Source organism: Ischnura elegans, chromosome 5 (assembly GCF_921293095.1).
Source record: "Ischnura elegans chromosome 5, ioIscEleg1.1, whole genome shotgun sequence".
NCBI classification, from domain to species: Eukaryota; Metazoa; Arthropoda; class Insecta; order Odonata; family Coenagrionidae; genus Ischnura; species Ischnura elegans.
This window is the reverse complement of record NC_060250.1, coordinates 59,573,945-59,601,467: the sequence shown is the minus strand read 5'-3', so window position 1 is coordinate 59,601,467 and position 27,523 is coordinate 59,573,945. Positions and strand designations below refer to the sequence as shown.

The following is a 27,523-nucleotide window of genomic DNA, read 5'->3' as shown; positions in this document are numbered from 1 at the left end:
AAATAATTGACTCAAAATATTTATGACAATTCCTATAATCGTAGAACAATTATTTCTGGCAATCATTATCTACAAACAATGTACAATGTAAGGCTGGGAAAGGTTATTTACAAGTTGAGCAAGTCAATTATTATATGAAAAGTAAATTATCATAGTTCTATCCGTAATAATAATAATATTGATTGGAAAAAAGGTATCAATAAATTATAGCAATTACCATTTTTCAGCTAGCTTTCGTTAAACATATCGTCAGCCAATACAATATATTTCCAATGAAATAATATATTCTTGCAAGAAAAATTGGCTGAAAATATTACTTATATCTCCAGAACTAATAGCAAGATACATAAATATTCCCAGAGACTTTCATAAGCGAATAAAATTATTGGATATTTAACGAGAAAATCTAGCCCCATATGATGGGGAACTCATCACTCGATATGTAATTGTGTATGCATGTTTCCCTTCTGGGAATAATCAGCAATAAAGAGATTTACATCCGCTTACAATATGACTTTAAGCACATAATAAATAGTTTTCTGAAGAGAGCTTTCGATGAGAAAATATCAGGAACACGATTAAACTTACCACTAAGTCAGGACATAATGTTGAAAAGAAAACTCAAAAGTAGGTTTCACAGTCAATATTTTTTTGTCCCAGAGACGAACTATGAGTGCGAAAGCCTCTCCACCGGACCCCGAAACATTGGCCTCGTCCTCATCATAAGTGGGAGAGCTTTCAATGAGAAATATTAGGAACGCGTTTAAACTTACCACTAAGTCAAGACATAATGTTGGAAAGAAAACTAAATGGTAGATTTCACAGTTATTTTTTTATCCCAGAGATGAACTATGAGTACGAAACCCTCTTCACCGGGCCCCTAAACATTGGCCTCGTCCTCATCATAAGTGGGGGCGGTCTCTTAAATAGGGCAGCGTAAGGCATTCCGGAATGCGAACTAGGTCTACCGACCGGCCTCCTCTTTCTCCGTCCATCCGAAAATCCTTTGAAATTCCCACTTCCCTTCACGTAATGATCCGTGACGAGGAGAGGAGGCGGTCGAAGGAAATCATCACCGCCTTCCTTGGGAGGAAAGCCATCAACCACCTTGTTAGCCTCGGCGAAACCCACCCCCGCTGACCCGTGCTGCGGAATGGATGCGGCACTAGCGTCCGACAGGGGTCGTTCGCCTCCGCGGTAACCTTGCGGGATACGATTCGGCCGGCCCTGCCCGTCGACCACCGTCTCCTTGTTCTCGCTCTCTTCCTGGTTCTCGTGGACCTCGTACTGCTGCATCGGAAGCACGGAGCCGAGCTTCACGTGATGCTGCAATTTTGGCGGCATCATGAATTGAAGGTGGTTCGTCTGGAGGCCTTCGTCGTACGGTAGCGAGTGGATGACGTTCGATACGGAGACGGCGTGGGGAAGAACTGGGCCGCCGTGGGCGTATGGACAACGGGGGAGCGTCGGGTCGTACTGGTGAATGCCTTGGGGGGCTTGGATATGATGACCACCTATCCCGCCGAGGATGCCGTCCTGAAATGGGTGGGTCACCACCTGGACGTCATTTCCGCCACCGTGCTGAGTTCCCGATTGGGAAGACTGTCCTGAGGGTTGCGGCTGGTGCTGCTCTACAGCATTCGGAGCGATGAAGTCTCCGGTCTTCCCCTCGTTGAAGTCTCCATCGGTCTCCAAACCGTCTACGGCGCTGCCGCTTGCGTAATCTCCGGATGGGTTTGGTTGCTCGGCTCCCTCATCGCTCTGAACCTCTTCCACTGCGTATCCCTCGCCTGTCCTGAAGGCGCCTCCCCCTCCCGCGGGTGCGGCGTGCCCCTGTGGATTGGCCCCGCTGTGCTCTTCCTCTTCGGACGAGGCACCACCATGGTGGTAATCCCCTTCCGTCTCCTCCCCATGGCCTCCGTCGGAATCGCCATGGTACCCCTGGGAAGCCGCCCCTTCTCTATGATCATCCCCTTCGTTGGCCTCTGGGTCTACGAGGCCGAAGATGGCGTGGGTGTAGCGGATATCACCTACGTTTTTCACAGCGTCGTCAAACGCATTCTGCCCAGGGTATTCCCCTTCTCCCTTAACCGGACCCTGAATAAAGCCGCCGAATGGCTTGTCGTTGCTAGCGGATCCGTCGTACGGCTGCTCATTGATCCATTCGGGCAATTTGGAACTTTCGAATTCGTAAGGGAAATCCGCTAGGAAGGAATCAACACCCTTTACACCTTTCGCACCCTTGTGGTGACCGTGGATAATGTCTGCCGTGAGGTGGTCCTCAGGAAGGTCCTCCCAAACCCCAAAAGGACCGCCGTCACCTCCGCCAAAGCCGCCAGGGGCCACCTTGTAGCCGCCAGTGACCGACCCGAACGTTGGGCCTCCTCCGTGATGATGAGAATGCCCAACGTCTATCGCGACGCCCCTGTGGCCACCACCACCGTGGGTCCTCAGGGGGGCGCCTTGGAGGACTTCTTTCAATCTCTGGTCCCACTCCTCCACGTAATTGGTGCCGAACGCATTTCCTCCGTGGTTTTTCAGCACAGGAATTTGATCATGGAGATGGTGGTTAGTAGGTGGGTGGTTATGATGGTGTTGGATGATACTGTGAGCACCTCCACCACCATCAGCTGAGGGAGCCCGTTCCGGGTAGTTCACATGGATTGGTTTCCACGGACCTTGTCGAAGATAATACGCTCAGTTTAAGTCAAATAACAGGAAATATTGAATCCAAACATTTCAATTAGTGATATAAATTGTTCAATAAAAATAAAGCTTAAAATATGTTAATGATTACCATAGCCTTTTAACTAACAATAAGAAACTAAGTCGTCCTTCGACAGATACCAAATAAATTACACTGATCGTGCACATTATTCGCGCCGTTAGATGACCACTTTCATAGAACTCAAGGGAATAGATTGGCAATGAAATACTTGTGATCAAATTCTTTCTTAATTACTATTATACCATCATCAAAACTTTATTAACAGGAGCAGGTGTGTCCGTTTAAGTTGAAATATTTTAGCTACGTTTAGAATCATTTAGCTACGTTTCACTATCCAATAAAAATATTCGGAGCAACTTTAAAGATAAAACTTAGACAATTTAACCCTAATTTTAATTACTTCATTGAGTTTTGCAGAGAAAAATAAGATCACAAAATTGGAGAAAAAATCTATTACGACTTTCTTTTCACAAAAGGCTCAAGCAATATAAAAATGGATAGCCTTCTAACCACGGAAATTTGAGTATTATATATCATCTTAAATCAGCGAGAGAGGTGTATGCAATAAATATGGCTATGATAACATAGAGGATAGAAGAATTAACTATGCAGCTTCACGTGGTAATAGATCGGAGGTATTGCACATTTAAAACTACCACTGTCACTTAAGGTCATTTTACTTTGGGCACGTGATTACGCAGGTTAGTACTGCATTGCTTTCTCAATATGGCGTGGAATTGCACGAATTTACGAACGAAGTTAGAACAGGAAGCATATTTTTTTCATTTCACGTCCATGCATTCTCGCATGCGTTCTAGTTATTCACAGCTTCACACGACACAACTTTTATTGCGCCTTTTCACACACGTCAGGTTAAGTAATTTCGTGCCCCGTGTAAAACGTCCTTTATACTCATGAATTATCTAGAGTATCGACAAAATTAATAGGTAGCGCATGAAGTATTTACCTTGCAGAGCGCAATCGTAATATTTTCCCAAGTTCTTCCCATGGTAATACTGTGGGTTCAGGTGTGTCTGAAAATATAAAAAAGGATATAATCACTTCTAGAAATGACAGTAAATAACTTTTAGCATAGGAAGGGCTTCTAATAGAGGGCTTTCACACAAGAAGTAGGCGGAGAGATTATTCGATTGAGCCATTACTCACGCTGTAGCCTACCCCATGTGTCACCTCGTGATGGTCCATCCTCCTCTCCATCATTTGGGTTTGCGGAAGTCCTTCTGAAGTACCTCTCTCCTCGAGGGTGTGAACCGCATCATCTGTTGTCACACTTTCAGGGTTGCTGCATAATTAAAAACATACTTAGACGCTGACGGCATTTTCGTTATTTAATATTACCGAAATTTTTACTTATGATACATACTCATTTGTTGAATGGAATGCCGATGGGGTATCGTGGTGTGCCAACACTGACTGTGCCACTTGGATTTCAGTATCCGATGCCAATAAGCCAGGTGTCTGAAAAAAAATTAAATTAATACGGCATCAAGATGAGCATCTATCAGAAGAGGGAAGTGATAGATTCCCTATTGAATAGAGAATATATGTTTAGAATGATAAAGACAAAAAAATACTTAAGCATTTACCACAAGATCTATTTATGTAGTTGTACCATGTATTATTTATAATTAATTTTGAGTTGTGTGCCTTTATTTACATCGTTTTCTTTGTTACCCCAAGCAAATATAATTACCATGTGATTACGTAATTCCAAAAATTTCCTAAATCAGTGCATCTAATCAAGAATTTAAGATGGATGGGAACCGCTCGCGAATAATTTCAGAACATCACCCAATAACAGTTGTACTTATTTCAACAATCTTCACGTTGCTGATAAAGCAGGACGAAGAGTAGATTATCTTCATATTTTGTAGTATTTGATACATTATACACACTCCACTGATGTAAGCACAAAAACTGAAGCCATAGGCATAGTAATATTTCCTATATATATTTCATACGTTCAAAAATAACTCTAGTGCGATCTTCAATAAAAACATTTTCATTTTTTTGCGTCTTGTTTTTCTGCAGAAATATTTTCAAGAATATGTGGGCTACAGGCCAAAAGAGAGAAACTGTGCTCTCCATAGATCTGGGTAACAACTAAAAAGGGTTCGACCGCAGAAACCGAAAAGAGGCTGTCAAAATTGTAGGGAGGGTAATAAAAATCTATTTCTCATCTCGATTCCTTCCAAAAGAGTGGTCTTTTTATTGACTTCGGCAGCCGAGAGAGACGTGCTCTCACCATACTCGTCCAGTTTTCAGCTCGGAGAGATCATGCATCATCAATTCAAAGACAGGCCCATTATTTTGCCCAAATTTTCTGACCCTTCAGTTTGGATCGAAGAAGGAGCAATAAAACAACGTCAGAAGATGAAAGCAGCGGTATACTATTCCAAGAATATGGTATTACCAAAGGTTTTATTTTAATGTTTTATTTGCCATGAATGGCAAGTAAACAACTAAATAATCGCATGGATAACTCTTAGTCAGCAAGAGAAGTCTATTCATAGATGGATACTTTGAAAGAAAGCTTCTTGAAGACCCGCATGCTAATTGCCGTGCTCAGTGATGCAGAGAGGGGGTTTTTGGGGGATAAACCCCTCCCCCCAGAGCCCAAAGAACTTTTTTTAATAGAAATATTTTAATGTGAAATTTTTTGTGAATAATGTTAAGAGTGTGAGTTCAGAATTTTACATTCAGGGAGAGTATGACCTCGTACTGTCCCTGTATCCTTTATTTGAACCTGACGATATCGCACATCGACGAAACTGGTTGTTCCTAAATTTACATGTGAAATTTAGGAACAACCAGTATTTTATTTCACATGAAGCATTTTCCCCAAGTCACGCCTAAAACCATACATTTTTTGTGACTAATATGAGGGGAAAGCTGACGAACAAACAAAACATCAAACTATTCACACATCCGTAAAACCTACCATTTTGAATCATTTATCTCCAAACGTTTCTGGGGAAGGGCGCCCGCACCGGGGGGGGGGGGGGGGGGTGCCATGGCGGGTATGCCATACACTCAAGATCCCCCAGTATTATTTTCGCCTAAAACCCCCGTAATTCTTAGCTATGCCCCTGGTCGTGCTTACCTTGCTGCTGCAGGAATTCATTGTTGGTAAGAGAACCTAAAAAAAGCGGCACTTGCTCTATGAAGGAGGACTTTAATTCCCAAGATTTTCATCATTATATTGTAATTAACAGTGAGAACGCCAACTCAGCAATTTTTCCGTTTCGTTTATTCTCCGTCATTTTATAGGTTGTTACAAAGAGCTGAAAATGGCGTGACATTTTGATAAAACGAAGTGAAATAATTTTGAAATTAAATGCACCATATATTCTGATCAATAATAAACTGCGCATTCAGAATATTTTTTGACGAAAGGCTTGAAAAATCGAGTTGTAAATCTCAAATATTATGGATATTCAATACTATGACTAAATTTAAAGAGACATTCAACTTGATTACACACTATCTCAATTAATTTCACGGAAAATTCATTTAAATTCAAAGTATCAGTATTATATGATTTAAAAAATTGCTGATATGGAGATAAGCTAAGATATATAGATTTATTCTAGCAGAAAGATAGTATACTTTTACACTAATGGATTCGATCCTCGTCTTTCATAGTGATCAAAAAGGAATTAAACGTCGAAGGGTTCTCTCTTCGGCAAGCTATACATGCCTGAATGTCTGAACGAAAGGTTAAATGTGGCTTATTTTACCGTATCTTTCAACATGAATGATAATTAAACAGCTAAATAATGTCATGGATTACTTTCAATAAGCAAGGGATTGACAAAACATTCAAAAGAAATCTTCTTGAAGAACTCAAGTTATTCGCTGTGCGGATTGGTACACTCCGCGATTGTACACCGTCCGACGTATCTCTCAAAACACAAATTTCTAAAAGTAAGAGAGAGGGAGACTACTTGGGCGGCACGCACGATCTTTCAAATGGATTTGGCCTAGAATGATGGATATCTCTCGGACACACGGGAGAGCAAATCTGTGCGAGAATAAAAAGCAAGAGAAGGTACTTGCTTCCAAGACGGGAAGAAGGGTGGTGATGCTGGACTGGGATTCGCCTCGGCCAGTCGTGAGCGTGATGGAGAAAGTGGGTTGGGTCCGAAGATCATCCAGCTTTCCCGGTCAGATCATCCTTCCCTCACTTTTCGCCCATAATGACAGCCCATTCATATTAGATGAGTCATCGAGGGGAAAAAGTCCGTTCAATTCCGCGGCACGATCTGGAAGAGTGGTACTCTTCGCCAATCGAACGGCTAGTGCGCGGATGAAATGTGATATCGGGATGACCTTCACGGGTACCGAGTGGCCTCGGCCTCTATCAAGGGCGCAAACATTCCCCGAAGGGCTTGGACCAAGCCTGCGCACTCTTTTATAGCGTCTACTTCTGTAGTCTTTTGACAACTTACTTCCGGTAATATTGTTGAACTGACACATTGCAATATTTCCAGATATAACTTCCGGTAAGTCCAAAACCATTAACACGGGGGAATGAGGCATGCATTTTCCTTGTCTGGGCGAGAAGAGGCAGCTTCTAGATGAGATGCGGAGGAGACAGAGGGTATGGACTGTGCGAGTACTTAGCGGAGATGGGATGGAGTGTAACAAGGTTCTAAGAGTACAGTCTAAGAACCGTAGGAGTGTAGCTCTTTACGGTGCGGAAACGTGTACACTTAGGAAGGAGGAGGAGAGAAGATTGGAGTCATTCGAGATGCGGGTGTGGCGAAGAATGGAGGAGGTGAAGTAGGTGGGGAGGAGGAGGAACAATGAAGTGCTGGATATGGTGGGTGAGGGGAGGTAGCTTCTAGGTAAGATACAAGGAGACAGATGGTATGGATGGAGCGAGTACTAAGTGGAGACGGGTCATTGAAAACAGTCTTTAAGGATAGAATGTTAGGTAAAAGAGGGATAGGAAGGAAGAGAATAGGATTTTTTTAGATAGAATGAAAGGGGGTAGGCCTTATAGTGAATTGAAGACGGATGTGCTTGAAGGAAAGGGAAGTTCCCATAATGCTCCTAAAGAACTCCATGGAAACCGACCTTAATCGGTAGAATACTTTAATAAATAATGCATAATCGTTACACTCGCACCCCAAGGCTTAAGACGGCACATCACACACGCTCGAGCAGTAATATTTTGTCATTATCATCACACAAGACTCGTTCAAGACTTATGCCATCATAATGAAATCGTTATTTAATACATAGTAAAAGGAGTACATAGCAACAGTCCTGTATCCCACACAGTCTGAAAGATATCTCTGCAGAAAAACAAACGCGAGAAATGGAAATTGTTTCATTGAAAGTCGTATTAGAGTTAATTTTGAACTTATTAAGTAGGTATAGGAAATATTAATTTTCTTTTTACTTCAGTTTTTGTTCTTAAATCAGCGGAGAGTCTATTAAGTATCAAATACTACTATATGTTAAGATAATCTACTCTATGTCCTGCTTTATCACCAACTTGAACATTGTCGAGATTAGTCTGTTATAATGTGGTGTTTTAAAATTCATTGTCAGCAGTTCTCATTCTTCTAAACCCCTCACAAAATTCCTCCGAATTTCAAATACAAAAATTTTACATTTGAGAAATACTGTCGTAATTGTTTAAATCATGGGTACAGAAAATTTTGAATACGGTGTATTCAATATTGTGATAGTTTCAAGGTGACAGCATGGGCATTAAGTTATTAAGACGATACGAAAAAAGACATATCTATGATATCGGGATGAAGGAAGCTGTGAACTAATATGTCTATGGATCAACCAGAGCTGATCCAAATGTCCAGGGCAAAATTGTATTCCCAGGAATCGAACTTTGCCAATGCATCATTATCACTTGTATTTACCTTAAAGTACATTCACACAAAGAGGGAGTACGTATAATGCTTATGTGATCCATTGGATTTGATTAGCCGCATAGACCTATACTGCCATCCTCGCTACCCATTCTGTGTATCGTAATCGGATTTTGAAACAAAAACTTGCCAACTAAAAATTGAACGGAATCAGTACCAAATAAAACTCAAGAGAATTCTCAGTGAGGATAAATAATTTGCAAACTAAATTTCAAAAGAGTAAAAAGCTTATGCTCAAATTTACATCGAAAATAAAATAAAAATGGAAAATACAGATAGGGGTTCTTTAATAATATATTCTGAGTCTCTTTGTTGAGATTTTTCACGGCGGAATTTCAATTAAAAACGAAAGATTTTCTCAAATAATTTGTGGGCCGAAACATCCTTTTCGTCATAAAAATTATTCCTCAGTACGCAAACCATACCCATATAATTGTTTAATTACACTTCAGATTCTATAGCGTATCTCGTACTTTTTTAATCATGGAATTAATTTCCAAGACGTAGGAATATAATGGGAGTTTCAAAGGAAGCAGCCAACGTAGACTGTCGTAAGGTAGTGAGGAGAATGCTATGTTGTATTTCTATATTCAAGGCATTCCTAAATGACTTGAATAGATATTTTAATTAGTTACCTTTCGTTTCCCAATGCGACTCTTTAATTACCGAACACAATAAATGAACCACTAAAATCTGACGTGACCTGGGTAACAAGCAAATGCTTAAGTTACAACTACCCATTAAAGAAGAAGCACATATATCAATACATATATAATATGATAAATATATTTTACTTCTATACTTCACTGCTACCAATAGATGAATACTCGAGGAGAACAAAGTCCACAAATTGTCTTCATTATTCTCTAGAAGGATGGAGAATTAACCTGATTTAACATTTTTGAAAAATAAACGTGACATAAAAGGATGTGTGCGAAGAAATGCAATCTTCCCTGAAAATAGGCTCTTTCATCTGAAAAACCGGATATACCAGTCCGAAGTGAACAAGATACTTTTTTGGTGACAAAAATTATAAAACACGGAAAACGTTCAGGACACAGTAACCTTTACCAAGAGGTCAATCGACTGAGGCCCAGAGGTGTGGCGAAAATGACAAAAACTAATAAAAAGGTTGGAAAGAGGAAAGGCGCGGTAACCTAAACCTTTAAGGTCGCTTGAACGTTTCTTATGGTGACTTTGAGCTTTATAAATTGTGGTCCAGGAGGCCCGAGTTCGTTTTCCAAGTAGCTCTCCAATTTTAGCGACCAGGCCCATCCCCAAAAACTTACCATATTTCTAAATAAATTATTCTCTCACAGTTGTGAAGTGAAGGGGGAATTTAAGCCATTGACTTTTGGATGCATCATTAAAATGCATTGAATGAATATGATGCATGGTAGTCAAACCTGATTGCCCAATAGTTTCCCTCCATTGTGGGTATTTAGGATGATTAAATTGGATAAATGAAAGTAATGAAAAGTTGATGCATTGAGGTTAGCAATACCACAGGATAAAACGAATTTTAATGATTATTATTCACAGCTGACTACACAGTATAAACTGCTCTACTTTGCATTCGAGTTTTCGCTGTTTTGAAGAGAAGTACGAAAAAAATATATAGTTAGTTTAGAAAGTGACTTCTCCCACCCTATACAAAAGATATTGATCAAAAAAACACTACCTTCCTCAAATCATTTACGCAAAAAAGTTTAAAACTTGGGCAACTAAGTTACGAGAAAATGGCACAGAGTACTAACAGTAGACATATAACATACATATTTAACATAATAAATGGTTATAAACTGGCAGCCATCCATTTTATCATCATCAAACAAATATCGATCAAAATCAAATAAAAAAATATCCATCAATAGCAAAAATGTAGTGCATTACCAAACTCAGTTCCATATCGGTGAAAAGGTTATTTCCTGATCGACTTGGTTTCATTTACTAAGGATTAGGTAATCTTCTGACTACAATTGATAGGAGAAAGGCTTACACCTCTCATAAATATCGTTAAGATGAATTCATTGCACTCATCCCAAAGTTAGGCAATAATTTCATAGCTAGGTTTGCCATGGATTTGTTAAAATGTCGATTTAGTAAGAACGGATTCACACAAAATTATTTCCACTGCCGGGATGAAACAAGACCCATCAGCTGAGAGTTGTTTTCACCAAACCGTTCCACAGTCGAGATAAAAAATTTTGCCATCAATAAATTGAAGCCATGGATTCCAAAAACGACGAATCAATTTCAAAGGAATCACAATTTGTGTGTAATTTTTTTGATATAACAGAGCTTGTTCTTTTATTTTAATTAATTCATACATTTCACGGATTTTACGTCTATTAACAGTAAAATGTTGGAGTGATGGCTGTGATCGCCTTGAAGATAAACAGAAGAAGTTTCATTCCGAACCTTGAATGGGCTTGTGCAATTTTTTAAAACATGGCTTCAATTGAGAGGATGAGAATCCAAGGGATAAAAGTGATTTCTTTTTCTAAACAGATTTAGGCATGGAAATTAAGTGACGAAAACAATCGAGATCGACTAGATATTTATTTGTGCATTTAATTTTCCACTCGATGTCATCGCAGAAGAGGGACACACTCGAATCCACCGGCCACCAAGTTTGTGTATATGTTTTTCTTTCAATGTCTGTTCCTAACTATTGTCACAAAAAAAGTAAATTTTGGTGTGAGCAACTGAAAATCATAACTTAGTAATGTACCTACATTTCAGTCCCATAATAACAACATTAAATCCACAGCAATAATCAATATCTGTACCTAAGTCTGGTTTGAAAAAATAATCACTTGTGCCCCTTTGCTTCTTACCCCCGCAATTATTAATTAACTTATATTACAGTTTAAATATTGCAAGTAGGATGGAGCAACTAAATCTCCCCACGCGATGAACAATTGTCATCTTTTTCGGAAAAGAGTCAAAGAAGATATTTGGGCACGTATGCGTGGAGGCCATGGACATAAATTATGCCTGATTATGTTCTCTCCCCCCGCCGTCTTGCCCTCTGTCTCGTCCGCACCAAGGCCTCGGCTCATCCAAACACCCGCACCTTCCCCGTTAGACGGCCGCATCATCCCAAAAAGTCGCTCTTAATCAAACACGCATGCGCACTCGGGAAGAATGGTGAAAATGTTCACACTGGCTCATCGGTTACCATTCGTGGACGGTACTCGGCGTCCGGTTTGATTACTCAGTGCACACACATCTTTCGTGTTTTTCAACTCGCGCGTCGTTTATCGAAACACTTTAAAGTCCCTTAGGTCATTTCCATCAGTGATGGTGAAAAACTGCCCAAAATATCTCCTATTATGCCTGGTAAGTAGTAAATAAAAAATAGTTGGCTTGTTTTGAATTCGATTGAAATTTTTGCTACGGAATATTTGAATTGACTAAGTTAATATTGAAAAGAAACGAAGTCTGAATTATTGCGACAACGAAGTCATTTTTATCGCTTTGAGGGAAGGATGTATAAAAGTCAGAAAACACCCCAAGACAGCTAGGTCGGAGATAATACCTTCATTTGTGTTTGCATTCGTCAAAACACAAAGCATATTTTGTTTGATGGCGAATGGCGTACTTGGGAGTCCACTTTCAGAGGAATAAGAACAACTTTGTATATTCCACTGCATTTTTTTAACCAGAGAGACAAAAGTTCCGACTATTAATTTCAAATTGACTGTTTGGAAAATGAATGTGTAGTCGAAATAAAGTCATAACTTGGGTCGGTTCCATCGCCATCGCTGGTCAACAATCCTAAGATTTGTTTAACGCAGCTCTCCGCTCATTTCTCCAATCAGCTAATCTTTTCACGCCTGTGTATATCTCCTCTTACATATCCTTCTTTACTAGTTCCATATATTTTATTTAAAGTCTTCCTTTTCTATTTTGCTATATACTTTTCCCTTGACGATTGTCTTCATAAAGCAATCATGTCTCAAAATACGGCCTGTAAGTTGGATTAGTTTTTTGTGAATTGCGAGCTTATTCATTTTAGTTTACATAGTTTCCTAAAATTTGGTGGATATTCATTTCTATAAGCGATCCCTGTGGAGGATATTAATCACTCATCCAACTACAAACATACTTTTCTACCTAATGCGCAGAATTATTATGCTAACGTGAGCCATCCCTTTTTAACTCATACTATCCTGTTCCAATGTATTCCTTGCTTCCCCTTCTAGTATTTATTCCTCAGCAAAATCGTCAATGCATTCATCCTGGTAGCATTTTTTACTGTCCACTCCACTGTAATTATCACAATTAATCGAACCACATCACGGGCAACATCCACGGCTAGCCCGTTCTCAACTCTCACAATTTTTTTCTGGGAGCAAAAAGGTTGAACTGCTGTGGTAATGATGGCACTTCTACTTCTTTTTCAATAGCAATGACTGTCATGCATACTTTTCAGTAAATTAAATCTACAGAAATTTTTAAAAAATCGACAAAAATTTAATAGAGTAGTCGGGTATTTTCAAGATAGAGAAGGTTTGTGCTCCTTATTCGTTTATTTTAATGAGAAATTTCTGAACTTAAAGATTTACGGCAACTCAAGAAATCAATATGAATATTTGATGACCACCTTACGTCTGCATTTCAGTATATCACCGAACGAATGTCAAAGCAATAAAATTATTAATAGGGATTTGTACACGTAAAATAATGTTTGAGCGTTTATTTCAAATTCAGTTCCTAGACATTCTTCTTTCGTGACCTATTTTCCCGAAAGGAATGTTTCCCCTACGTTGCAGTCATCATCTTCAGGTCACTATTTCCTCCGCAAGCTGATTCCACTTTGAGTGATTTGGCTATGAATCTCTCGCCCGTTCCATAATTAATGGTAACGTTTTCCTGCCGACCCGTACAATTCACGGTCGCTGCGCCCAAAAATCAGCCACTATGCATCGCTCGGGCTTTTATCCTCGACCTGATCAGAGCCTCGCCAAGTCGTCGACATTTCCGCGTCTCAGAGCCAAAAACTTTTGGAGCGGGTCCGCCGGAAAGAATTTACGGGGAATACTTGGCTCATTAATGGATAATAAAATTATCCATGACCTTGTCCTTCAATGTGTGAACCATGGATATTACAAAAGAGTCCTCAAGTCGGCCTCTAAATGTGTTGTCAACCACCGCACATTTAAATGGGTTTAATAAAGCCTCCACTGGCGTCACTGACAGACAAAGTTATCTGATTTTCACGGGGAAATAGCATATAACTAGGTGTGTATCCGAAATTTAGTCACATATAATGATGTGATTCATCAAACCGTAACTTTTCGATGCTATTTCTTGCGATTAAAAACATTACACTGCTAAATATTGGAAAAAAGTGGATCGCATTGCACTCATCACCGCGACGCGGACATTTTTGAAATCGGATTAAAATGCGACCGAAGTAGCAACAGATATCAGCCTTCTATGGGATGGAATTGGGCCTCCTCCATGCAGTCTCCTTGGTGTGAACAAAATTTACGTTTAAAGTGTGTATAACATGTGTATACATACAACTGATGGGAATTATTGAGTGACTATTCCCAAAATGAATAACACAAATAAAAATTATCTTGCCGGCCTCGGTGGCGGAGGACTTAAGTCCTCGTCCGCTAAACAAGAGGTCGCGGGTTCCCGCCTAGGTTGGTTGCTCCTATCCAAGGTATGGTTTTTCGTGCACGTGTACATGTTAGATTCATTGAACACCCCGATGTAACGCATAAAATCGTTTCAGGCTCGATTTTGTGGAAGTTGGATGCATTCATGATAAAAGAATACAAATGGTAATTTCCACACTTTCAATTCAAAACTCAACAACCGACCATGGTTTCAAAACATGGTGTCATTTTCAAGGTGTTGACACCATGGTCGGTTGCTGAGTTTTGAATTAAAAGTAAGGAAATCAGCATTTGTGTTCTTTTATCATGGATACCCCAACGTAAATTGGCCAATATGAGCTGTTTTCGGTGGTGTGGTAATAAATAAATAAAATATACTTAAGCAGATATCTATTTCGATTCCTGCCCAGCGCATCAGCCCCAAACATTGAAAACAATGTTCCCAACTCTCATAAAATTCAACCAAAAACGGAATAAGAGTCGTCGACTCGAGAAAAGAGTGTGAATGGTTGTCTAACCACCATTACACCATTTCATGCCTAGTTACCGCTAACGGATAGAGCAGCTGTTGCCGATCGGGGTAATTATTCTCTCCGAGGTGGATGGCCACGGACTCTTTATACGAAATTCGAAGAGATTATATGACTATGGATAACCAAGTAATCACTCATTCAGAGGTGATTCCTGCATTTTTCAGAAATTTCAAATTCGTTGATATTTCTGGTAACTCAATATATAACTCTTGCAAAAAGTGTTAATTACGCGGCTGCTCCATAAACTTTTGCATCGGGTGAGAAAAAGGGTAGAAGAGGAAACAATTCATCACTATGACAGGTTCTAAGTTTTTGTAAACCCATAGTTTACATCTCGGTATAATCCAGATAAAAGTATGATTTGCTCGAATTTTTCTGCGATCAATTAGGCCTCAGAATATGGAGGATCATTTTCCGTCCATGATTACCAATAATTTTATTTGAAACGATTTTTTTATTTGTACAAAGATTTGTGCAATATCACAAAAATTTATTCCATTACATGATCTATTTACTTAGATTACACCGATTCATAGCATCTACACATCATGGAGATACTAAGATACTAAAATTTCACTTAGTTTTGATAACTGCGGATAAAACATTAATAAACTGATATAGACTATCTTTAATAACTGAGCATGTAATCCTAATATGACTGATGTATGCAAATGCATCGAAAAGTAAATTATTACAAGTAGCCCATCGTCACGAACAGGGAGGGGATGTTAAAATTCGTGTTCATGGAAAAATATAAGGTAAGCGAAGGAGAGAAAGGGAGAGAAGAGGAATCATTGGTAGAATGAAAGGGAATAGGCTTTATTACGAATAAAAGAGCGAGGTGCAATTAGGGCAGACTGAGTTAACCCTTAAAACACTCCATGTAAACAACTTACCTTAACAGGCAGAGTACTTAAATAATAACCATCATGAAAAGTTAGTACCGAAGGTGTCCCTTTTCTAGAAGGTTGCACCGAAATCAAGAGGGAATATGTTTTGCTGCATTTTACGAGATTTTCACTCCGCGGGATTTTTTCGACTTCCAAAGAAATAATAAAATTCCTGCAAAGATGATTCATACTTCGAGGCTGATGCTAGATTGAAGAGCAACAGATATGATACCAACTTCCGGAAAGATACTCAAAGGAGGGCTTCGTGACATACTGTACCGTTTGTTGAAATAGAGGCTGCTATTATGACGTATCATTTTGAGGTTTTCAGAGACCCCTGCTGACCCCTTTGCTCATCGTGCCCCGAAATATTACGCAAAAGTAGTCACGAGTGCCAATGAGGATGGTTCTATCAGATAACTTAATACATTTTTCAGATGCTGGAAGATATTATCCCGAAAAGAGAATAAAAAAATGAAGCCAAACGGTAGGAAGAAGAAGTTAACAAGTTGACCTACTTTCATTCCGGTACAGTTTAGAGCGTCACTTGTTTTACAGAATGCGATTTGTTCACCCCATATTGTAAGGGAGAAGGTCAGCAGTTATTGCGAAATGATAAATCCCATTCATCAGTCCCAGATAAATTCCATTCAGATAAATCCCATAATTTCAGCCATTTTTAATAAGCGGCATACTTTGTCCCATACTATTCCCACTAACCAAAGAGTTTGCATCAGTAAAATATGTAGTTTGTAAATATACCGATAAAAATCTTTTTTAAATTGTAATTGCTATACTCAATTTCTTTTTGTGTAATACTTTTGCCATTGAGTAATGTGTCCAACGGTCCGAAAAAATAAACAATCAAAAGGGCACTTCAATAAATTGAATAAAAATGACGAAACACTTAATAATTTGAAATATAGCTCAAACCGTATGCATGAGCAAAAACATCAACATAAACACCCTTTTCACAATACCGAGGACTGAAAAATATTTTATTTATATTTCATGGCTTGATTTTTTCACGGGGTAAGCGAAAGTTATTCACAATAGACAGAAATAAACAGATATCGGTTTTAGTGCGAGAGAGCTAATTTGCTTTTTTAAAGACTAATTTCGATTATTCTAAACCTTCTTCATCCAAAATACATGCACTTCTTTACACATTGCTAATACATTCATCGTGGAAAGTATAGTAGCCGTCGATACATTTGGTCAAAACAACGAAAATACAAAGCCGATGAGGAAATTTCTGATTAGTATTCCGGTGGCACAATAAGCAGTCTACTTTAACCATGAACGATGGATAGAAGTGCATGTTAGCAATTTTTCTGCCAATGCGACCGGCCGCAATATTTGCTATTTATCAGAATACAGAAATATGAGAAATACAGAAATTCCATAGAATACGCACGCCATCTTTTAATCTCGGCCTAGCGGATTTTATGAGCGATGACTAAGCCATAAATAACCTGCCAAAGGCTATTCTTAATAAAAGATTGGGTCAAGATCAAGAAAGTGTTATTATTTAATGTGGCACAAGTTTAACAATACTAGACTTACAACGTCAAAGAGTCTCATATCCCATAAATGTTACTGATGACATCTGTTAGTCACCTTGAATGTACTCAAATTAAGACAATAATTAACTAGCACATCAACAGTTACGAATACTACACCATGCACAGTAGAAAACTGGTTTAAGCAAGAAAGAAGCAGGTAAAATATATTTCCTGCTGTAGATTCCATCCACTTTGATTGATTTATAATGGTTTACCACATCAAAGGACTTTAAAAAATGCTCGTCGTAATTTCGTAAGAGCTTTTCCTTTTTAAGTGTAAATGGCTGGTGTTCCTACACTCCCTGCCACACACCTTTTAGGCGGCTTGCGGGGTAGTATACAGATTTATGTAGATGTAGATAAATTTCACATTCACAATTTACACTATGAGTGACTCTGTAATGGGTGCTTATAGTCACATCTTCAAGCACACTTGAAGATGTAAAACATTCCCATTGTAAAAACACAAATGGTAATTTCCACACTTTAGTTCAAAACTCGTCTACCGACCATGGTTTCGACATATCATTTCATTTTCAAGGATTTCATAATATATTCCTTGAAAATGGCACAACATGTTGTAACCATGGTCGGCAATCGACTTTTGGATTAAATTATTATAATATTAGTATTGTATTATTAAATTACCATTTGTGTTTTTATTATGGATATATCGAACTTCCAAAAATCAAGCCTGATTTTATACGTGTGTAAAGAATCTGTTTTCACCAAATAGACCTAAAGCCTTAAAAGCATTTCAAAGGGCCACAGAGGTGCACTTGGGTGGTCATAAGGGTAAAAAAAAACGTGTACTGCTTGAGTGCCAAGCTATGTTCGAGGATCAATGCGGTGGCAGAACAACGAAGAATAGGGGGCAAAAAATCTGTCGACTTTTAGCGCCAAGTAATCAATTACGAAATGTGACGTAGGAAGAGGAGTTATTATTTCCGCTTTTGCTACCTTTTTTTTTAAAGCTTTTCCTACCGCCATTTATTAAATATATCTACCGTTTACGAGGATGGAGGTAACTACCGCGCGCTCAGTTCCTAAGAAATAGGACGTCAGATATAAATGAGGCATGCGGTAAAAAAATAAAGGAGGGAGAGCGAAGACTTAACAGGAAGATGAAGCCCGAAAAACCTCTTTCCGGCGGGTACAGGAGTTATAAACGAGATAGCCACCGTAGATTTTATAATTTGACAAAAGAACAACCAAATCTGGATACCGAGGTGCAATTGAGAGAGATGTTGTCTTAATTATTATTATTCAAATAGTTGCCCAGATACAGCCATGTTTAAAGAAATTAAGTACTCGATTAAGATTTATGTATTCCTTCATTGAAAAATATTAAACGGTTTTTTGAATGAAGCACGGCTTGCATGAGTGACAATTACTTTCCCATGAAATATGATAGATGGATGGATTGACAAAATATCATTAAGCACAATAGTAGCCACAGCCTTTAATTTCTACTACATGATTTCCAATGCCTTAATGATAACATATTAACATTACGGGACAGTTTAGAGGGTCTCTTGTTTTACAGAGTTCGATTCGTTTACAGCATACGAAAAAGGAGAAGGTCAGCAGTTATTTACGACATTATACATCCAATTCATCAAGTTTTTTAAAGCCATTTACACACACGGAATACTTTTAAGGTCTTTACTCCTTACCATTCCAACTAACCAAAGTATCGGAAGGATATCATTGATAATATTTTAAATTGAAAAATATCATCCATATTTTTAATCAGGGTTTAATTGGAATTTAAGGCAAACAAGATAGGGAAAATAAAGGTATTTTGTATTTTAAATACTCCTCGGTCTGTATTAAATCCAGACTTGCCTCATGTCTAATTTAGCTGCAGGAATAAAAGATTAAAAAACACGGAACGGCTTTTTGCGACATCCTAGGGGCGCGAAACAGATTCTTTTCAAATGTCCTAAGTGCTCACCCAACAGGAAAATGTAGCAAGAGGCATCCGCAAAAAAAACTCCGATCTCCCATCATGTCAATTTCCCCGTTGTGTACTTCCTATTAGACCAGAGCCACTGAAGAAAAGTGGGACCTACTTGACTTGAGTTTAGCAAAAGAACAAATGGGAGAGGTGTCTCAGGAACGAATCTCTCGATGGGATACATAAACAGCGGTCCCATCCCACAAATTACACACCCAACCGCTATCACCGATGTTACAATGAAAGGTCCTTAACGCCCATCACCGGAAATTCCATAAAAGTAGCGCTAAATCTCTCGTCTGGAAGCGCTTCACGTAACGGCATCCGAGAGCAAATTATCGAGGACAAAAACATTTAAGAATCTTTTTATACTTCCAAAAATTGCTGAAAATCTTTAAATACTTCTGAGAAAAACTTCTCAGACGATCGAGACAGTTATGACGACCACCCTGTGGAGCGTTAGAGGAAAGCGTAATAAAAGTAGGTCTATATTGGGGACTACATTGAATATACTGAATTACTTCTATCCATGCTCACTTTTGCAATCGAAAACGTAACGTCATCCGAGTGCAAATTATCGAGGAAAAAAACAATTAATAATCTTTTTATACTTCCAAAAATTGCTGAAAACCTTTAAATACATCGGAGAAAAACTTATCAGCCCATCGAGACAGTTATGACGACTACCCTGGCGAGCGTTAGAGGAAAGCGTAATACAAGTAGGTCCATAACGTTGTTACTACGTTGAATATACTGAATATATATATAACTGAATATATAACTACGTTGAATATTCTGAATTACTTCTTTCCCTGTTGATTGTTGCAAACGAAAGCGAAGCTCTACTTACGACAATTGGGAATCAAAAAGAACTAAGGGATCGAGAAATGATATACCATACATAGATAGCGACGGATAGAGCATGCAGAGAAATGAGAACAAGACAATCTGCATTTTCCAAACGAGAAGAAAAAAAATCCAAGGGACTAATCCATTTAAAATAGAATTCTGTAATAAATCCACCCTTTGTAACCATGGGAGAAGGAATGAAAACCAAAAGAAAGACGAAGCCCAGTAAAACACGTTAATAAAATCATAATGAATGTTAAAAATAACATTAGGCATAAAAAAATTGAAAAAATATTAGTACTTCTATACTTTTTAGCTTAATGGTGTAATGAAGTCTCTTAAAACTATATTATAACAAACTGATAGTTTTCAATAATCCTTTATGGTAAATAGTTATTTACAATTATTTTTGGAGCCACCAAGTAATGATGGCAATCGAGGACATTATTAATAAACTTCCGTCACATTTATAATTATTGCGTAATTACCTTAAGGCAATGTCCATTATTAATACTGTCAAATAATCGTCAATAATGCCTAGAAAATTAGAAACTTAAGCTTTATACTACTGCAAAGGAAAAAGGTATGGTAACTAACTTCTTTTTCTATGACAACAAAAGGTGGCAGTAAAGTAGACTTTCCCTCACTATCATAAAGAAATAGCGACCCATTTTGCGCTGGCTAGGAAAATAATTCATAAATGCCCATGCCTAATCTCACCGAGCCACTCAGCCACTAGAGGTAAAAAAAATGCTGTTTAAGTGAACAGATCCATCCAACTTGATCGATAGTATTTTATCTTTTTACTTGTTTAAACCGTTAGCAAAAATCCACAAATTCTCAGGGTGCACAGAATTGAGACTTGCTAGCATTTTCCTATATCTCAAACATATAAATACATATAAACCTTTGAGGAAATAATGCGGTTAAAACTTTCATATTTAAGTTTCAGGGAAGAGGCCGTATTGGTTTGACAAGATTATAAAAGATACTTTGGTCAAAGCTGACGTAACTGATTTTCCCGTCAATATAGAGTAAATCAAAAAGAGCCAGTTGACCAATTTAAAAGAGTCTAATTTTATAAATAAAACAAAAGCAAATGGGTGTAAATCTTTTTCTTATAAACCATCGTGACTGCAGTTTGAAATTAGCCAAACCGATGAATCAAAATGTTGACTAGAATCTATTCCACATTCCCTGATTATTTAAACATGATAGCCAAAGGTTGAAATTAATACGCTGACTAGAAACCTCCCTACATTCCCTCATAATTTCAATTCAATAGCATTTGAAAAAATATTATTTCAAGTAAAAGGGCCGATCGTGATGTTTCCTCTTAAGACGATGATTTTGCAAACAGTGATGTACGGGAAATTTTCCAGCAGTTTTAATCTACCACGCTTTGTTTTGCCAACGAGTGACACTTCGACAGTAAAACAAGAGAGGGACGCTAACCGGAAGAGATGCTCGAGGTGCTTAGGAGGTGCAGTGGGGTTAACGACACGCAAGGTATCAAGCGATCGCACCAATTTACAGAGCGAATCCACGATGCGGGTGGCCGGGGGAGGTTACAAGGACGAAGGTCATTTGAACAGTGGTGGAATAGGGTGGTTTCCTATTATTTTTTTATTGCCTAAATCAAAATATTATTACAACTGGAGTACGTATTTCACGCTTTTAGATTTTTTAAATGACGATATCTATTTTTCGTGATTAAAATTCAAGGAAAAATTTGAATGCTGGGAAAAGGTCGTGTGATGCCATTTTGGTTCCGGCTGCCGCCGTGTGAGGTGACCTTGGGGCGAGGCTATGATCGCCGCTACGATGCATGCTGCTTGCAGATAGAAGAGTACCCTAGCAGGTAGCGCTTGGGTTAAATAAGGATTATGAATACCTTATTAAACGAAGGGAACTTCCCGACCATAGGTAGTTTTAATAGGTGATTAGTAAGAGATGTTTCCCTGAGCTCTGTGCCTCATGCATGCATTGGTAATCTCAGGCGATGTAAAACTCCTCACTACTCGTATAGCATCTAGGTCCCTGTGACGTCACGTGGAGTGGAATCGCATGGGCGCCAATCTGACCGTTTTCAAATGCGGTTAAAATTGACCATTAACATTCGTCTACACTGGGATTTCTAAAACCAAATAATTTATATATTATGAATACACTAATGGTGGGTAACGAATCACAATCAATGCCTTTCGTTTTCTTTGGTCATGGAAACTACCCTATTACGAGAAGCTACAGACCTGACTGAGAATCTGACCGTTTTCAAATGCGGTTAAAATTGACCATTAACATTCGTCTACACTGGGATTTCTAAAACCAAATAATTTATATATTATGAATACACTAATGGTGGGTAACGAATCACAATCAATGCCTTTCGTTTTCTTTGGTCATGGAAACTACCCTATTACGAGAAGCTACAGATAAGCTCACTCACTCACGCCATTGAGTACATAGTAATAGCAATTTAAGAGTAAAATCATTCGAAATGTGGTGCAACCCAGGAATGATGAAAATAGAATGGATGACAAGGTGGCCTGATGAAGACAATCGTTGAAGGGCATGCGGAATTGAAATAGGGCAGGGGACGGCTCCGAATTGCACAGGAATATAGATGAGCACTCAAGTTGAGGCAATTGGTGAAGGCGGAAAGGCAATGCAAAAACATCGAAATACGGAAGTAAATCCCGGATTTTGTTCAAATTTGGAAATATTGAAAGGAAATATTGGCTATTTTTCACAATATAATTTTACTTTCGACGGGTTTTGTTGTAGTTCACATGATTTGCAGGGGCTGTAAGGACATCTAAACCGGTCTACTGAGGAATTATTTTGTGAGAAAATGCCATTCATATTTTAATGCAATACATCTGGAGTATGCTCCTATACGGAAGCCTCATGAAAACCTCAATAAGAAGACGGAACAACCTTATAGGCCACATATTGAGACATGATGGCCTGATGAAGACAATCGTCGAAGGACAAGTGGAAGGCAAGAATGGAAAAGGAAGACCCCGAACAAAATATATGGAACAAGTAAAGAGAGATGTGAAAGAGAAGAAATACGTAGGTGTGAAAAGATTAGCTGATAGGAGAAATGAGTGGAGAGCTGCGTCAAACCAATCCTAGGATTGTTGACCAGTGATGATGATGATGAGATAAAAATGGGGGATGAAATACATATGCGCCTCAAAAGGGGCTAAAAGAAGTGAAAAAATAGCCTCGAAACCCCAAAATATCAATTCTAAAATTTTAACTCTAAATAAGGGCAATGACCAGATATTAGTTGAAAATGAACTCAAAGAAAACTAAGATATTAGTGCAAGCAAAGTATAGGAGACTGGTACAAACATTAAATTGGGAAAACAAACGCTTGAAAGCGGTGGAAGAGTTTTGCTTCTTTGGAAGCCTATTAACCTGCGATGGGCGAAGCAAGAAAGAAATTGTCAGTAAAATAGCACAGGCAAAGAGGGCATTCTACAAAAATAAGAACATGTTTCTGGCAGGCTTGGTCGGTGATAGATTCAGAGAATTCAAGAGCATAATCATTCGAATTGTGTTGCTACCGAAGAATGGCGAAGACAGAATAGATTGACCAAGTAAGTAATGGGGAAGTGCTAAGAAGAGTGGGAGAAAAGAGAAGTCTTTCAAAAAACCAAAAGGTGAAGACGGCACAACTTAGCTGGTCAGATTATGATACATGATGGCCTGATGAAAACAATCGTTGAAGCTCAGGTGAAAGGGAATAAGGCGTCCCCGAATGGGTTTCATAGGATAGGTTATAAAGGTTGTAAAAGAGAAGAAATACGCATCTAAGAAAAGGCTAGTGGATAGGAGAGTGGAATAAAGGGCAGCGTCAAACCATTTTACGATGTTTTACTCATGATGATGATGTAAACTCCAATCTCAAAAATCCAAGATAAGAAATGTTCTTGATTTCTTGATGCAAGTCAAATTCCAGGAAAATAACAGGTAAATTTCTTTAATCTTTCTAAATTTTATTTTCATAAGAAAATTTAACTTACGAATAAAATATATTAGACATTATAGTTCTTGGAATTTTCCAATTATATAACGGTAAAATAAATAGAAAGCAATAGATATAACTAAAGCTATTACTCTTGCTCATTTAGTAGGAAAACAACGTTATAAGCGAGGATAATATGCGAGGATATCTCCTATAACTGTTATGAGAAAAAATGAATGAAAGAAAGAATTATATACGAGAAAAAATTATCTATAGGGTGCATCTACGTACATTTGAAGCTTGCACGAAAAAAATCCTAGAGACGCCTATGATCGAATGGGTGTTGTTTCTAAGAGTATTGAGACTTTCACTTCAACAGCCCGAGCAAAAATCTTGACATTGGCGGAGATTCCTTTTCTTACTTGGGCGCTGTATGGATGGCACTGTGAAGAGGAAGAGTACAATAGTACTCCACCTTTCGGATGGGACAAATAGTCGCTTTCCGCAGTGCTCGCACATGAAGTGCATACGAAATCTGAAACAGGGTTTTTCTCAGTCCTCCTTTCCTTTCTTTTCCTCGATTCATGACCTCAACTATCGGTTGATTCTTTCAAATAATGTACTATATTAAAACTATATCAAATCTGTAGTCATCTTACGCTAGCACTTAACGAATTGCACATCAAGATGCCCAAAAAGTACAATTTGGACAGTTTGGACGCACTCACATTTATTTTCTGACTGGGTAGAACAGCGAACAAAAATACAACAGAGCTTCGATCATCAAGAGGATCCTACGAAAAAAGATGTAACCTCAGGGAAGGTTAGCCACTCATGGCTACTTCAAAATAATGAGAAGACATTCGTCACGGTATGCGAGTGAATATAAGTGAAGAATGAAGCACCTAAGGTCTCTTCCAGAAAACGTTGTCGGGTTCCGAACAGTGAGACGGTGATAGGCTCCGACATTTTGAAGCCCTATCTCGTAATCACCGTCAGGACGAATAGAAGACGCGTCATTCTCGGTAGAAAATAATGATACAATTCTGAAGAGCAAAACTGCAATATTCTGCTCCGCTTACATCCTCCTGAAACTCAAAATAGCTTCATTCTATGGAAAGGAAGTATCTTAGATCAGATGGAGGACGGAAATGTTATGAGCACCTGGTGATTGACCACTAAGATCATTCCCATATTTTATGCAATGTGTAGAGAAACCCAGGCGACGGTTTTAGTCTACTCTGAGGAAGCTGGCACAAAAGTAACCACCAATATAAGTCCAATATCCTATTGAGAATTTTACTTGAGGTGTTCCGTAGATACTATCGAGCAGGGATAAATTCCACAAGAATCTCCCGCCTACACCAGGATTTGAACCCGGGTTCTCGTGATGGGAAGCTAGCACCCTAGCTACCACCTGATCCCTCAAAAAACCTGTCGCCGGCATCATCGTAACACTACACACAGACAGGCGAACAAAAGGCGCTCTAGCTGCCACCCCAACCTAATCCTGTAAAAACCTGTTGTCGGTACCATCGTATCACTAAACACATATAGGCGAACAAAATGATCCACAGTTTCACGTAACTGACTGTGTACAGCGCACCAAGAACTATCCCAATGCCATCCTGGTCAGGCATCGAACACGGATTCCGCCGAAAGCTGTCCACACGAGCTCAGTTTGAGTAATCCTTTGAAGTACCATAAACTCACCACGACCACCACGCAGAGGAGAATCCTCCTGAGGAAAGTTGAACAACACATCCTTCTGGAGCTCCTGTCCGGCGTGGAGTGCGCCCGGGAAAGGGGTACGACCGGATGGGCAAAAACACACCAAGAGGGATGAAGAGGAGTTCGCAGCGTCTCCACCACCACCACCACTGGGACAAGAAGAAGAAGAAGACTCAGGCCGCCAACACACACTCCTACCTTCTTTAAGGAACGGAGCCACCGAATCCATTGTTCGCCCTACCAACCCCACACCACACCTTCTTCAGCCTCCCCTACCACCGCCGGATAGGATCCGCTCCACTTCACGGGATACACCCATCCCTACCCTCCCTCTCACTTCCATGCGGCCTGGACACCGCCGTGGAATCCTCATTCCGACGAGCAGATTTCATTTAAAGCGGTTTTTACGCGCCTCCGGCCACCGAGACCTTCTCCTTTCCCCCCCACACCACATCAACTCCCTCCACACCTTCCGCCGAAGACCATCCAGCCCGCCTCGCTTCCTCGCCCCATATCCCTCCTCTTGTTTCAGGCCTTTATAGAATTTTTGCGTTGTCGGTTAATTTTAATAAACGGAAGCCATTAGTTTTCCCGGCGCGTCACAATAATACATGGGAGTGGTTTGTGTTCGGGAAACTTAAAATATTGAAAAATGCGAGAGGAGTGGAAGGATTTAAGGGGCGTGACGGAAGGTCCATCCGCATTTGCAGCGTGGTCCTCTTCCGTGGCTTTTTCAAACTCACATCTCTACGCCCCTGTCTAAACTATTTTTATCGCCATATCGATACACCTTCTGTCCTAATTATATTGCTGCTATATTCCAAGGCTGCAAAATATTAAGTTAAATCTAAGGTTTCCGCGGCGTTTCTCCATGTGAGTCTCGGCTTTCGGGCATTCCTCCGCGTTGAGTTGTACATTGGTGACGACATTTTCTCCAGCCATCCTGCTGGCGTCTTCAGGTGATGGGTGACTTTACTTCAAGTCACTTCTGTCCTGAATATGCCAGCAGGATGCCTGGAGAAATTGTCGTCACCTATGGACAACTCAACTTCTGACCTGAAGATGCCATCAGGATGACTGGAGAAACTGTCGTCACCTATGGACAACTCAACGCGGAGGAACGCCCGAAATACGAGCCTCATATGGTACAAAATATTGTTCATAATTATGGATAGGAAACATTTTTATAAAGAAACATAATAGTAACCTCCACACTTAAATAATATTGACTCACCGGGGTTCCGACAGCTCACAATGTCAGTTCTATTTTCTTTTCCAAGTTTTCAATTCTGCCTGTAAGTGGCACTGTTCACTACAGTTAATTATTGTTTTACAATACAAAGATTAATAACTTCCACATAGTACCCCTTGATAATATTTCTTTGGCAAGCAAAACTTTTACCAGTATCAAGGTCAACTTTGAGACTCACAATCATAAAAATATTCACAGACTGAGTTTCAACACTAAAGCTCCATATCCAGGTCCCGATATTCTGCAATTTGAAAGCAAATGAGGAAAACGATCCATTGATTTATAGAAATTTAAATTTGTTATGCAAAGAAGGTTTTTGAAAGCAGAGTTAGAAAAGGCCTCGTACACTTTTTATATATTCTAGGTCTGAGTGGAATTTCTCGCAAGATTACCAGTGACCCGGTATTTCGCTAAAATCATTTCATTCTTAAGTGCAAGATTTGCTCTCCACAAATTAGAAAGTGTCATCATGATGG

At 39.2% G+C, this 27,523-nt stretch overlaps 1 protein-coding gene across 2 annotated transcripts; it reads right to left on the bottom strand.

Annotated features, from left to right (window-relative positions):
• LOC124158957 lies at positions 1–25,916 on the bottom strand. Of its 2 annotated transcripts, none has more exons than XM_046534394.1 (5): positions 25,778–25,916; positions 4,113–4,207; positions 3,896–4,031; positions 3,696–3,762; positions 1–2,678 (listed from the first exon to the last, which is right to left on the bottom strand). In XM_046534394.1, exons 1-5 carry the CDS (start codon positions 25,826–25,828, stop codon positions 850–852), a joined length of 2,178 nt encoding a protein of 725 aa, XP_046390350.1. In that variant the 5' UTR covers positions 25,829–25,916; the 3' UTR covers positions 1–849. The 2 variants fall into 2 exon arrangements, with proteins under 2 accessions (XP_046390350.1, XP_046390351.1); XM_046534395.1 differs by having other exon boundaries at positions 3,908–4,031.
• Between the last annotated feature and the right edge of the window lie 1,607 nt (positions 25,917–27,523).